Here is a 15,235-nt window from a genome sequence, read left to right as displayed (position 1 = left end):
CATTTAGTTTAATCAGAAAGCTCTTTAATTCGGCATTATTATTTTCAATACTTTACCATTAAAATGTAGGTATTATACCTAGATATATTTTTATTTTTAAATCAGGGCCAGTTTCCATGACTTCAAATGGAAGCACGGCAAATGGTATTCTAACCAGATTGAAGAAGAATTTAGACACCAGAACTTCAGGCACAATATGAGATACATCCACTCTAAGAACAGGTAAGATGGGGATATTAGTCACCAGAACTTCAGACACAATATGAGATACGTCCACTCTAAGAACAGGTAAGATGGGGATATTAGACACCAGAACTTCAGGCACAATATGAGATACATCCACTCTAAGAACAGGTAAGGTAGAGATATTAGTCACCAGAACTTCAGACACAATATGAGATACATCCACTCAAAGAACAGGTAAGGTAGGGATATTTTCTATAAGAACAGACGAATTTATTCTAATATTTCAATAAATGAAGAGTTAGGGATGGTTTGTTGAATCATGGAAGGAGGAGTCATACTTAGGACTGTTTATTATACTTTTACCTTAATTTTTATAGCACGTTTTCTAATTCGTTGCCTTCAAAGGTTTGATGAAATTTAATTCTTGATTGGTTAACTAGAAGTGTTCAAACTTTTAAACCAATAATTTTGATTTACAGGAAGGTTATTTTGGAATGGATATCAATTTATCGCCCATTGTCTTATAACTTGTATGTGGTGTAATTACAAAAGGTATTTAATAAATAGAAGCATATTTATATGCCTAAGATATGTCGCTTATGAAAAAACATACAAATTAATTTTAAAATTTCTCCAACTTTTGCAAACCAGAATTTTAGGTATAAAAGTTCAAAATTTCTTTTTCGGACTTGCTATACATAAAAGGTTAACTAATTTGGCGAATCAAATAAATTTTATTTCTTCAGACAAGGATTGACCTACAAGCTAGCCATGAACCACCTGGCTGACCAGTCAGACAAGGAGCTGCGCACCCTGCGTGGACGTCTTCACGATCCCAAGCTTAAGTTTAACGGAGGACAAGAGTTCAACTATGGCAAGGAGGATCTTCGTAGGTAAAACATTTGTTATACTTGTATTAAAGAGTTAGGATGTGTTTGTGTCTCTTACTAACTACCACTGCACTGGTCCGATTGGATCTACCTTTATCAGTTTTATTAGTCTATGAAAGGTTTTTATTATAATATGGAATGTGGTCCAATCTTCCTAAAGGAAAAATTATTAGAGTGAATGTATCTAACTTTGTATTTTAGAAGAACAATTTGTCTTTCTTTAATCATTCACCCTAGTTATTTGTTATAATGACTTTTATATGTTTGAATAAGATTTAAACATGGATTTGTCTAGTATCCCAGAAAGCATGGACTGGAGGCTGTATGGTGCTGTTACACCTGTCAAGGATCAAAGTGTCTGTGGATCTTGCTGGAGCTTTGGATCTGTAAGTTCTTTTTATCATTATTAATGTTTAAGATATATAAAATAACCCCAAAAAAGCATTTTGAACTGATAAAGGATAAGTTGAAAATAAATTTTTTGCTTGCTCTTTTAGTAGGACAAAAAAGTTTATATTAAATTATGAAATCTCATCAATAATTATGTCTCATTTACAATTCAAGGTGGGTACCCTGGAGGGAACATTGTTCCTGCACACTGGAGAACTGGTGAGACTCAGCCAACAGGCTCTGGTCGACTGTTCTTGGGGATATGGTAACAATGGTTGTGATGGAGGCGAAGACTTCAGAGTTTACCAGGTAAAGAATTTGTTATTAGATAAGGAAGAAAGATTGTTGTAGAATTTGCAAGGAATATGTATATGTTATTTAGGCTTAAAATAAATTAGACACTTGAGTTTTCAACATTGTTCCTTTAGTTAGAAAATACTTAAAAGTTAACTGTTTTGATTAATGATCATGATTAATGTTTGTTTGTCTGTTTAACTTATTTATTAGTTCTTCATTACGACAGGTATCTAATGAAATTTGTCATACAGATCTTGCGTCCAAGAAAAGGGAGAGGGCTGGGGGGTTAAATGGCTAATTTTTCCCAAAACTTTGAAACCCCTTATTTTACCTCCCTCAAATTTTTGAAATAATCCGATTACTCACCTCAAAATAATAAGCCTAGACGTCTATGATTATTGACTAATCATGTTTGTATAAAACCTGTTGCTTTGTCTAAAATGGCATGTTCTTTCAGGGAGGGTAGGGGACATTTTGATTGGTTAGTTCCTTAATTTGAGTGTGTTAAAAACGCAAGATCCACTAATTGTAATCTACAGAATGGGCAATTTTGTGCAATATCAATCGGGATGTATTTCAATTTATTCGTCATTGTCTTATCCCCATAGAGCCCTGAGATTGAAATGACAAGAATATATTTGTAGTGGATGATGAAGCATGGAGGTATCCCTACAGAGGACAGCTATGGTCCCTATCTTGGCCAGGACGGGTACTGTCACCTGGACAGAGCCAAGATGGCGCTCAAGATCAAGGGATGGGTCAATGTAACTTCAGGTAAAAAGAATGTTGCTATTTTTCCCTAAGTTTTATAATAGAGTTTTTTTTAGTTGGCTTGACAACTTTGGTAACTTTTATTGAATTTTAATTGGTTAGAACATTAAGTCAAGTGTCCAAACGTTTTATCCACTAGTTGTAATCTACAAAAGGGGTAATTTTGTGTCTCATCATTGGGAATATACATTATTTTATTGACTATTGCCTTATCTCTTAAGATCCCAAGTAAATGGTAATTATTATATCCTATAAAAAAATAAATTTAAACAGCAGAAGCAATTCGTTATTTTTTTGTGATTATGATCTGAAAGATATCTTAAACATTATTTACGAATTCAACTATCATACATGTACGTACTATTATTTGTTTTGCTAACTCAGCATTTGAAATAATACGTGGCATTAAAACGTGTAATTCTTTGTTTGAAAAATTAAATATTATGTTTTTACAGGTGACGTGGATGCTCTTAAAGTTGCTATTGCCAATAAAGGTCCCATCTCTGTTGCCATCGACGCCTCTCACAAGGAAAAAATAATCCATAAAGTTTTCATTCTTTTTTGCGACTATGCTTTGCAATTTTATTTGTACCTATTTATTTTTTTTGAATTGTTTGTAATCACATTCTTTAAGTTGAAAAATATTATAATAAGTCCTCAAATCTTTTTTTTGTAATTAAAAAGCAATTATTAGATTCATTTACATCTAATTATCTTGTTTTTTTTATGATTATTCATCCATGAGGTTCATAAATCCTATGTCAAAATTACAGAATAGAATTGATTATATTTTGATGTTTGTGTAGAGTTTGAGTTTCTATGCCAATGGAGTTTACTATGAACCAGAATGCAAGTAAGGAATAATAGTTCATTTGATATCATATAATGTTTGTTTGGAGCTAAAGGTCTCGGAAAATGCTGCTCCGAAATACTTGTACTTATCATAAAAACTTTATGAATGTCTTTAGGTGGTTTTAGGCTATTTTCCTTACCACTCAGCTCTCCCCTAGAGGAGAAGCAAACAGTATATAAATATTTATAAACTCTGCATAGTGTTAAATAAAACAAGGATGACAACATCCATAAAAGCTAAATTGCTACGCTTTCTTAATCGTACCTAACTACTACATGAGTCAACATGCAAAGTTTGGGATCGATATGACAATTCTAACCTGTTTAGATTAACGAAAATAGCTAACTGTCCGTGACGCACTGACCGTCCCTAATTATAGAAAAGCTTCGCTTTATGTATTAAAATGTTAAATATTCAATGCATTGAAAATTAACCTAGATTCTTATTATTTCAGCAATGATATTGATGGGCTGGACCACGCTGTCTTGGCTGTCGGTTATGGAACTATTGCTGGACAGGTAAATTCTTTTCAAATATGCAATACATAAATAATAGAATAGAATAATGGATAACGGATATACGTGGACATATAGAGTAGACAGGGAAAGTTTGTCATCAATATAGCTGGCTTGATATCCCATCATAAATTAAATTGAAATTTAAACATTTTCTTTGGAACCATTGGTCGAGTCCTTGCCATGTTAATATTAACCTTTTATCATTCTTTTCTGGTATTTAAATGGAAAATCGATATTGCATCATACTTTGCAATACAAGGGTCATTGACAGGTCAATGTACTGTTATGACAAGTACAATAGGTCATTGACAGGTCAATGTACTGTAGAATATTCCCCCTTAAATAAGTACCTATTCCTGTTTAAACATGTCTATTCTTGTCTTAAAATGGAAAATTCGATATTGCATCATACTTTGCAGTACAATAGGTTAATGACCGGTCAATGTACTGCAAGGACAAGTACATAAGGTCACTAGGTCAATAGGTCAGTAGGTCAATAGGTCAAGGTAATGTTTGATATTCCCCTAAATAAAGTACCTATTTTAAATATTCCCCTGCAATACTATTTGGGGAACATCCATTGAATGTAAGGACTAGGGGAAAAGCTTAAAGGGAAAGAATGGAGCTTCTTTCCTTCCAGAGGATTCTCCTGAGGGGATGCTAAATATGCTCTCTATGCGGTTCTCTCTCTAGTATATATAAAATCCAGAATTCCCAGTATGTCATGTCTATTTTTGGTTTACTCTCCATCTTCAAGCTTGGAAGTAATCATTAACCCTCACCATACTCACAGGCAAAATTATATTTAAACTATTTAATTAATTTAACTTTAACTTATCAATATGGATCCTATAACTTTACTTCTTGAAATGCCTGAAGTTGATTTAAATGCTATCTTAGAGGCTATACCTGAAAAGATAGATTCATCTTGCCAAACTGAGAATAATGTCATAGACTTTGACTCATTGGTTCCTTTAGGAAGATTTATTCAAATAGCTAATCTTATTGGTATGTGTCTTCAAGATAGGAAAGCACATAAAGGTTTTAAACCTGGCCAAGTAACTAAATTACTTAAGCTTGTTAAGAAAAGTCCAGCTTTGAAAGACTTTGAGCCCCTAATTAATGACATAAAGGATTTTACCCCAATGGAACTATCTCAGCTTTTATTCTTTACTGAATGCATTTGCTGCATAGAATAAACTTATAAAGATATGTTTAATTTAATGTTGTACATATTTATATTATTAATGTATATATCTAGTATTATTTCTTATTATGTAAAAGACAATTTGATATGTAATTATTTAATTCATTTTACTATGCCAATAAAATCATAAAGTAATCAAGTTTTAATTCCTAATTTATATTAAAATTGTAACCCCAAAAAACCGACCTATAAAACTAATTGTAGAGTAGCTTTGATTCTTTTAAGAATATAATTAGTTATAGAGTAGCTTCGTCAATTACAGACTTAAATAAGAATTATGGAGTAAAACTTTGCTTTATTTAAAAGCTACCTAGATAACCAACTCTTACCTGCACTTAACTTTCCAGGAGAGCATTGTATAGGTCACATGGTCACTTTGATTCAGTTATCAGAAAATCACTGCCTAAAATAGGTATAACTTGTTATATAGATATTAAACAATGGACTAAAGGGAAATAGGGTATATATGTGAGACTAGCATCATAGACTAATATAGCTTAGATCAGACTATGAGCTTTTCTCATTAAGCACATGGACGAGTGGTTTCCAAATACAAAATCTGAACCAACCAATTGTTAAATTTAGTCTTAAGATAAATAGTTAAGTAAACGTGGCACTACGGAAACCGCCCTCGTGCCATCATGTGGCACAACGTCCGATATAAGAATTAATTTTCTTTGCCCGGAGGGGAAAATATATGTAAATATTTCCTTAAAAAAATTACAAAAAAATACTCCTATATATATGTTTAATCATCTAATATGTAAAAGAATTAAATACACATCAATTGCCTATCTATGTATAATTTTGTATATGGCACATGTCAAATTTTGAATGACTATGCTAAAATGTTCCCATGAACATAGAAAAAAATTAAATTTTGAAAATAGCAAAATCAAAATATTCTTTATTAATTTTACCTTTAAAATATAAATTAGTAGTAATTTAAAAAGAATAGATAAAACATATTTGCTAAAATCATACTTTAAGCTGTATTTGATGAACACTTTGGCGATCAATCAAATCTATCAATTGTTTAGATCTAGAACACAAATTCAAAACAGCAAACGTTTACACAGTAAACACAGCAAAAAAAATTTAATTTTATATTTAAAAGTTTTACATCTTAGAGAAAAACTTAATTAAATAATCAAATATGATTATTGGTTTGAGTAAACAAACTATTTTACTCAAAATTACATCATCAGTGCAAAAAATATTAATAGACATACTTATCTAGTATCTTTATTGTAAATACACAACTAGATATTTAAAATTTAGACAAAACGCCCTAAAAAGCAAATATAATCTAAATACGTATAGTACGTATTTTATAGTATCTTTTCCGAAAAAGTTTCAGGAAATTTTAGATTAAAATGTAAAATGCAAATTGTAAAATGACAGCGTACGTGAAAATTATCAATATCACTGATGAAAATAAAGTAAGATTTAATTATTTGAGAAAGAAAACGCTAATTAAAGTTAAGGAAAATTTACATAAATAGTTTATATATAAAATAAAACTAACTCACAGTATAAACAATTCTACTGAAGATATCAAAATACGCACACACACATACAAAGAGAGGATATAATACAGCCAACTTCTCACAGCAAATTTTGGAAAATATTCAGGTTGTTCTATTTATAGGACAAAATTGTTTGTACAACTATTTTACATTGCTTATTAATACTTTTTATAATCTGTTTAACTCTAGCAATAACTATCTATAACCCCAAATTATTAGATACTTTTGCTAAACTATTATTAGATCTTTTCTCTACCGTTAAAGAACTTTTTCAGGTTATACATAATAAAATAAGCAATTATGTTTAAAAAGGGAGATAAAAAGTCTGAAAAGGACACCTTTAATCTCCGAGAAATTGGTGTAGCTCTTAACGATACGGAGGGCCCTGTGGCAAGCTCGTCTGGTATTGTTAACGAAAGTAGAACCGAACCGATATTTGAACGAAATGCATCAGCATCGCGACCACACACACGCGAAAGTTCACGAGACCGTGGATCGGTTCATGATAACGGTTTTGATGATTTGGTGAACGATATACGCCATGACCCAGCATTTGCGCAGACATTTGACGGACTTGGCAGAATAATTGTAGGAAATATAGCACAGCTTAAAGAACTATCAAAGAAAGCTAATGTGCCCTACATAAAGGACCTAGATAACATAATTCTAGATTATAACGATTACAAACATGATTTGGATAAAGCCATTGAGAGTCGCATAAATAATCATGTTGATAGTACACTTGGTAGTATAGATAAAATACTTAACCAAAAGCTTTTAGATAGGGAACTTGCGTATCATGATCAAACAGAAACGATCACACCACCCACGTTATTTGCAGAAAACGATGTACTCCTAGATAATGCAGCAAAAATTTCAGCTGCCAATAATGCGTTCCCTACTAAACGTAAGTTTTCGGGCTCAACTAATCCTGGCCAGCCAACTATAGTAGAATTTTTGACTAATCTTAACCTTGCCCAAAAGAAATGTAATCTAAGTCAGAAAGAGTTTACAGAATATCTAAACCTTTGCTGTACTGGGGAGGTATTTGAAGATGTAGCTTGTATGATTGATTGTAGTAAAACGCTCCCAGAAATATATCAATCATTACTTATACAATTTGATAAGCGACTAAAACCAAAGGAAGCCAAGAAGGCTTTAGATACATATAAACCTCCATTTGGAGCTTCACTGAATTCAGTAACATCAGACATAATGAAATACGGAAAAAGAGCGGCTTTGCAATATAAAAAAGAGGCACAATCCGCAGCATACGATGCGTTATGCACACAAGCCTTAATAGAAAACTTACCTGAATCTGCACAAATATTAGCAGAAAACTGCTTAAACGAATTAAATAGCAGGATGGCCACAATACCTACATTTGCTGACTTAACTCGAGCCTTAACAAAATATGGCTCTACGATCGATCGAGAACTTAGACGCTATGGGCATTATAGAATGGAAAGGAGTAATGGGCATACTTATCACTCTAAGACAGATCCTAAGCAGAGAAACATAAGAAGCATGCAAATAAATAATATAGATAAAGTTTCTCACGGGAGGAATGACTTGAGAGATGTAAGGTACAGAAGAGGATATGGTAAGGAACAACCTTCTAACCCATTGGTGAAACGTAATTTTAATACTAACAAAAGGTACCGTACTCAGCACCCTACGTTAGATACGCAACAATATAATAATAATAATAACAACAGAAGAAATATAAGATATAGTTCTTATGAAAGAAACAATCGTTCATCTTACCCCTCAAACACAGGTTTGAGTGGTGTACCACATTGTTCCTTATGTGGGAAAAATAATCACAAACCAAATGATGTATGTTACGCTATGAGGGACGACTCAGGCAAAGTCGTTACAGCGTACCCAAGTCAAGGACCCTGCGGAATATGTAAGAAGCAGGATGTAACTCTATTCCACGCACCAGAAGTGTGCTTTAACAGGCCAATTATAAAACGACTCAAAGAACAAGGACTGCTCCAATGGCCAACTCTTGCAGAAAGGGAGGAGCTAAAGAGATACTCTACAGGTAAATTTAATAATCAACAATAACAATCAACAACAGGGACTACTACCTTAAATGTAAATATGTTAAGAATAAGTAAAATTCAAAACAATGACGATTGTAATGAACATACTTCTAATTTATTTATTTATAATATTGATGATGACATTGGTAAGAAACTATATATTCCTTGTTATATAGAGTATCATAGTGATACACCTCAAAGAGTAATCGCATTTGTAGACACGGGAGCTGATTTAAATATTATACAAATGGATTATCTTCTTAGATTATTCCCTGAATTGAGTGGGAAATACATTGCCTCTAAATTACAGAAAACAAAATATCAATTAAAAGGTTACACAGGACATAAGATTCCAATACTTGGTGTAACGCAAATGTCAGTTGCACTTTATAATAGTACAACCTATCAAAATCTTACCATGTATGTAGTAGACAGCCCTGGCCAATTACAAACACCTTTAATAATTAGTTTAAAGACCTTAGGCTTATTCAAGGTCAAAATGCAATTTGAAACGATTATCAATGAAACTGTACCCTATTTAGAATCTGAAAATAAACGAGTTCTTACATATTATTATAATGACATACAATTGAACCAATGTTTTGGCTTTGTCGAAAACTTTCTCTCTAATGAAGTACGAGAAGTACAATTTATTATTGCCCCATGTACGGCATTGACATTAGATGACAAAGTATTGATTTCCCAGGATAATATCCCGTATCATATTCAATCGGAGTTAAGAATTTGTCCATCAACTTCGATAATTACACTACAAAATGGAGAATATATAGCCAAAGCATTAGTTAAGAACATAGGATCAAAAACTTTTACAGGAGCAATCAAAGCAAATGTTGACTTATGTACAGACGATACCTATACAGAGAAAGCTTCCCATGAAAAGGTCATGGAATTACAAAAAATGAAAGCGACCATTTTTACCGAATGTTATCCTCAACATAACAATGAAGCAGGTATACGTGAAGTAACTATTTCACGAATTCCTGATGTTCAACCAGGGGTCTGCAAACAGATCCCTAAAAATCTTTATAACATAAATGTTGATTTTCCGGATACTAAACGTTTTCCTTCCAATCCTGATGCAGTCAATAACGATGTAAAGGATCTAGCAAAGTCTCTAACAGAAGAACGTTATCCTATTGAGGAGACACCAAATACTAAAACTCCTGAGGAAATAGCAACATATTATGATCCAGAACAATCAATTCAATTAGGTTTTAGGGATAATTTAAAACCTCTTACACTGGAAGAAATGGAACCTGAAGGACTTACAATTCCATCTTCTATTTTACAAACACCTAGCGACATTGTTAAAGAGGAAAATTTTGACCCAGAAATATGGAAATATGTTAAAAATGTCTTTATTGATACTTACCCTAGCGTTATTGCCAGACACACGCTAGACACAGGTAGAATATCTGACACATTGGGGTTTTACCGAATTAAGTTAAAACCTAATGTTGTTCTACCAGCAAATAAAAAGATTTATTATAACTCACCGCTTGAATCGCAAGCATTACGTGATGTCTTGGAAGCCCTAATTAAACAAGACGTTATCATAAAAGCAGCCTGTAAAGGGGATAAATTACCATCTTTTGCCTCACCAGCATTCTTAGTCAAAAAGGCTTCAAATTCGAGCTCAGCTCGCCTTGTAGTGGACTTTAAACTTATTAATGAATGTATTGCAGCTGAAACAGTATCAATACCAAATTTTGCATCAATTGTCAATAACCTTCGTGGAGCAGGATGCTATTCTAGTTTAGATTTAAAAAATGCCTTTAATTCAATCTCGATTCACCCTGACTCACAACCGTTAACGCAATTTGTTTGCCAATTTGGGTGTTTTTACTTTAAACGACTTCCCACTGGAATGAATGTAAGTCCAAACTGTCTAAACCGTTTTTGTGACAGAATGCTTAATTATAGCCCCAAAAAGGATGATAAAGATAACGTTATTCAGGATGAAGATAATTATCCCATCATGGAAGCCAATAAGCTTGATGTTTGCGAAATATTTTATGACGATCTAATAATCTTTAGTAAACCAATGCCAACATTTGATGAAACCATTAAGGAACATTTTAAATTACTTAAAGTTATTGTGGGAAGATTAGCATTTCATAATGCTAAAATTGACATAAAGAAATTAGTTGTTGCAAAATTTAAAATTTCCTTCCTTGGGTGGATTATTTCTAACAATTTTATAATTGCGGACCCAAAACGAATTGAAAAATTAAAAGAAGTAAAATTTCCAAGGTCATCTACAGGAATGAGATCATTTATTGGACTGGTAAACTCATTTCGATTAGCAGCAGGATTTGATTCATTACGATTTGTACACAAATTGACCCCACTCACATCTTCCAGACTTGAACGATTTCAACCTACAGAGGAGCAAAGAATAGTCTTTGAAAAATTACGTGATCAAATGACATCCTCTCCTTTATTTTGTAAAGTATGTTTACCGGGATCAAGTAAAATTTTGTGTACAGATGCAGCAAGTGAGAACTATGCATGTTATTCAGCTGTTTTGTTGCAACATGTCCCTGCTAAATATCCCAAAGAAATACTTCCAGACTACCTCTATCTTGATGATAAAACGCATCGTATCATTTTTGATAATAAACTGCCTTGTCGACCTATTAGAAATATTAGACCTAATGAAGATCATAAGGAATACAGGAAATGTCTTGATATTAAACTCCCACCTGAGTTTGACTATCTGGAACACCCAACCCTTGGATATGATGAAATGTCCAATTCATTAGGAGAGTCATTGCAGACTATGCTAATAGCGCATAGGTGTTCGACCAACTATCTTCAAATATGTGAAGACATTTGCAAATATATTAAGACATCAATTATCTATCTCCAACTCTTAAATCATCAATTCAAGAATGATAAACAACAGTTAAATAATCATTTAGACTGTATCAAAAATGGCACCCTACTGATAGACGATAAATTATATATATTTCATGCTATTTCTAAAGTACTACATCGTAAAATGAAAGTAGTAAATTCTACCCTAGCATATGAGGGAATGCCAGTAATAACATTCGATAGCGGATCTAAGGCCCCACCATTCTTCTTTCTTTTATACTTAGTAAAGGGAAGATTTGTGGTCAGACCAACTCTTTTAGATGCCTATAGCGAGTACAGCTTATCTAGACACCGAGGAAGTCTAGAAGTCATTCTGTACTTTACTAAAAATATACCAGAAGAAACTAGGAAGTGCAAAATTTTAGATTTGGAGTTATTCAGCCTTCTAAACTCATTGAGAGCATGTAAAAAGTTAGTAGGCCATGATCCATTCTTGGCATTAGTTGACTCTAAACCATTATACTTTCTATATAATTCTGATGTATATGACAGCATAACGAAAATAAACCGTTGGGGACATAAGATAAAACATGATTTTCCCCAAATAATCCTAAAATTTATAGGTACAAAGTCTAACCCAGCAGACTATCTAAGTCGCAAATATGATGTACCCAAAGTAGATCTAGTAAAACTTCGAGTACCCAAATTTGTAAATAATTTGCTGGACGAAGCCATACCCTCTGATAGGGAATTCACACTTAATGAATGGATCCAATGGGTAGCGGAAAACAAAAACTATTTGGAATATTGTGTTCCAAAAGAAGATCGGCCAAAGACAAATACATTCAAAATAGCAACACTCGATGTAGCGTTAAAATACTCAAAACGCAATGTCAAGAACATCTTTAACCCAATTAGGTCTTTAGAAAAGATTTTGACTCATGAACATATAATTAAGCAACAACAAGCAGACTTAGGGACACTATATACACATTGTGAAAGCGCCCCTAACCATATATTCACTGATAAAGAATTTACTTATTCTTTAAATAATGGACTATTGTATATCCAAGAGAAGGACGGACACCTTAAAATAATGATACCAGACTCATTATTGGCCTCATATGTTGCTATGGCCCACCTTACTGGAAATCACACAGGATATGAGCGTATGATAACTATACTTGAAAATTATTATCATACAGAATTAAACAAATCTTGTAGACGTTTCTCAAGAATCTGTTTTGCCTGTCAATTATGTAATGCAAACAATAGACAGCATAAATTGCAAACTTTTCCGCTAACATCATATCCATGTGAAACGCTATATATGGATCTTATGGAAAATATAGGACCATCCGGTCAACAAAGTCAATACAATCACATACTCCTGATTAAATGTCCAATTAGTAACTATATGTTACTTATTCCTATGAAGACAAAAACTTCTGAGGAATTTCTACACATTTTTACTACATGTGTATACCAAACCCTCCATCCAAGACAATTATGGTCAGATAATGGAGCATTTATCTCTAAGAAAGAAACATTAGCTACATTAGCTCTGTTAGGGGTAGAAGTAATCTATAGCTCAGCATATTCCCCTATGAGCCATGGATCCATAGAAGTAATGGTTCGCATCTTTAAAAGTAGCTTGCGTAAATATTTAAGTATTGAGAAAAATTTGAACTGGAGCTTGATGGCCCCAATTATATCTCATTTACATAACTCAGCAAAAGTATCGAAAAGCAAATATAGCCCTTATGAAATTCTGTATGGGCAGGATAATCACTTATCCTCAGGATATCTTGATCAAACAACATTACCGCAACTCCATCCCTCTATACAAAACCAAAAACAGGGATTGGAAACTAAGAATAAGCAACTTAAACAAATATTGAAAGAGGTACAAGATCGTATTGAGAAAGAACGAGATCAAAGGACAAATAATCGTAACAAAACTAGAATAACCAGACAAATAGAGGTAGGCGACTTCGCCTTTGTCAAGGATTATACCATCCCAAAAGGATCTACAAAACCTTTAAGGACTAAATTCCTCTTAACCCCTTTTGTTGTAATTTATGTCAAACCGGCAACAGTTCTGTTGCATAGACTTACAGATAACCTCGTATTGAACCGTCACAAAAATGATATTAAGAAATACATACCATTTGACCCAGAGTTCACAGATTTACCTCAGGAGGTACTAAAAATCTGTCAACAAACATCATATGACATAACAACTGAAGAATTGGAAGAACTTATCAAAACAGAAGATTTTGACATTGAAAAGTTTGAGGCAAACTCAACTGAGGATGACAAACTTATCAATGAGGAGTTTCTACCACCACTACCAGATGACACAATAATCCAGGAGGATATACCAGAGGATGAGGAGGATGAGGAAAATGAGCCTATCATGACCAGAAGTAGATCGAAAATGGTAACTTTTGCGGAATAGAGAAATTTTAACAGATAAGTACACCATACCTAGACGTACTATAAATAGAACAATTTTAAGTCATGTGGTTTCAACTGATAATCCTCCTACAAATACTCCATCTGTTGTCATCATTTACTTTTCTGTACCCAGATGAGTCTATTAAAACTTATTATAAATATCAAGAATCAATTAAAACTAAGATTGTTTTTAATGTCACCAAACAATTATTAGATATACCATTAAAATTTGACACAGCATGGGATTCGTTGCGTACACCTTTCAACATTAGTTTCAAAGATACTATGAATGCAGGGGACAGTACTCTTTTACAAGCAGAAGACTTTTTTATGACTACTGCTCAAATATCTGACATTGCTAGTAAATATGAAACCTTTGTTGCAGGACTAACGCCAATTCCCCTTGATATTGATATTGCGAGAACCATAAAGATACATGTAGATGAAGCCGTTTTAAATCAACGTATCAAAAATATTCAAATAACAACAGCATTTATTGAGATTAAGATGAATGAATCAGTAACACTTGCAAACTTAAAAAAGGATCAAGATAAACTAAGCAAAATGCTACTTGCTTATGATAATCTCAACACTGATGCACATACCTTGCTAAAACAATATGAAAGCTTTTTCAGAACGATTCATCTAACATCTTTTAAAATTATGACTGATTATTTACGTGGTAAAATATTACCAATAAATTCATCTAATGTATTAGATACCCTTAATTATGAATTTTTAAACGCATACGTTGAAGATAATAATCCAGTATTCATATTACAACTTTACTATCTGAGAAATCCAATCAATTATAAGAAGTTATATTCAATACCGTATAATTCCATATCATTAGATAATAATTATATTATAAACATTGATACGCAACAAATCGAGCAGCTATATACACAAGATCAAATAGCATCAGGCATTGCACAGCACAATGAAAAATGTCTAGAACAAATTAATAACCATGGCAACAATGCCACAAATGTAAAACAAATTATTGAGAATTGTAATTTTATCCAAAACCTAAAACCGTTCCAAATTATCAAGAATGGGCTCATAGTTTATCGTATTTCAAACGATACCATGAAATCAATCAATAATCAGCTTAAAACAAACATAATGCAGAAAGATTTACCATTAATTTTAACCTTTGATAATACGTTAAACATATATACTTCATTATACGGTAATACTTCAATAACCAGATCAGATAATTTTTCGCAAACATATTCTAAC

The 15,235-nt window shown here is 32.7% G+C and overlaps 1 protein-coding gene across 2 annotated transcripts in view; it reads left to right on the top strand.

Moving 5' to 3' along the window:
• CtsK1 (C1 family peptidase 26-29-p) overlaps window positions 1–15,235 on the top strand; it is a 34,621-nt gene that overhangs the window by 7,721 nt on the left and 11,665 nt on the right. For both annotated transcript variants that reach the window (XM_080152595.1, XM_080152594.1), the window contains exons 9-16: window positions 106–222; window positions 933–1,079; window positions 1,372–1,462; window positions 1,641–1,775; window positions 2,408–2,537; window positions 2,990–3,063; window positions 3,341–3,387; window positions 3,842–3,905. In XM_080152595.1, the coding sequence (XP_080008721.1) occupies window positions 106–222; window positions 933–1,079; window positions 1,372–1,462; window positions 1,641–1,775; window positions 2,408–2,537; window positions 2,990–3,063; window positions 3,341–3,387; window positions 3,842–3,905 (805 nt within the window). The remainder of the gene's footprint in view (window positions 1–105; window positions 223–932; window positions 1,080–1,371; window positions 1,463–1,640; window positions 1,776–2,407; window positions 2,538–2,989; window positions 3,064–3,340; window positions 3,388–3,841; window positions 3,906–15,235) is intronic.

Source organism: Acartia tonsa, chromosome 3 (genome assembly GCF_053477335.1).
Source record: "Acartia tonsa isolate MP-2025a chromosome 3, ASM5347733v1, whole genome shotgun sequence".
In the NCBI taxonomy this organism is placed as follows: domain Eukaryota; kingdom Metazoa; phylum Arthropoda; class Copepoda; order Calanoida; family Acartiidae; genus Acartia; species Acartia tonsa.
Note: the sequence above shows the minus strand (reverse complement) of the source record. Positions and strands in the feature narration are given on the sequence as shown.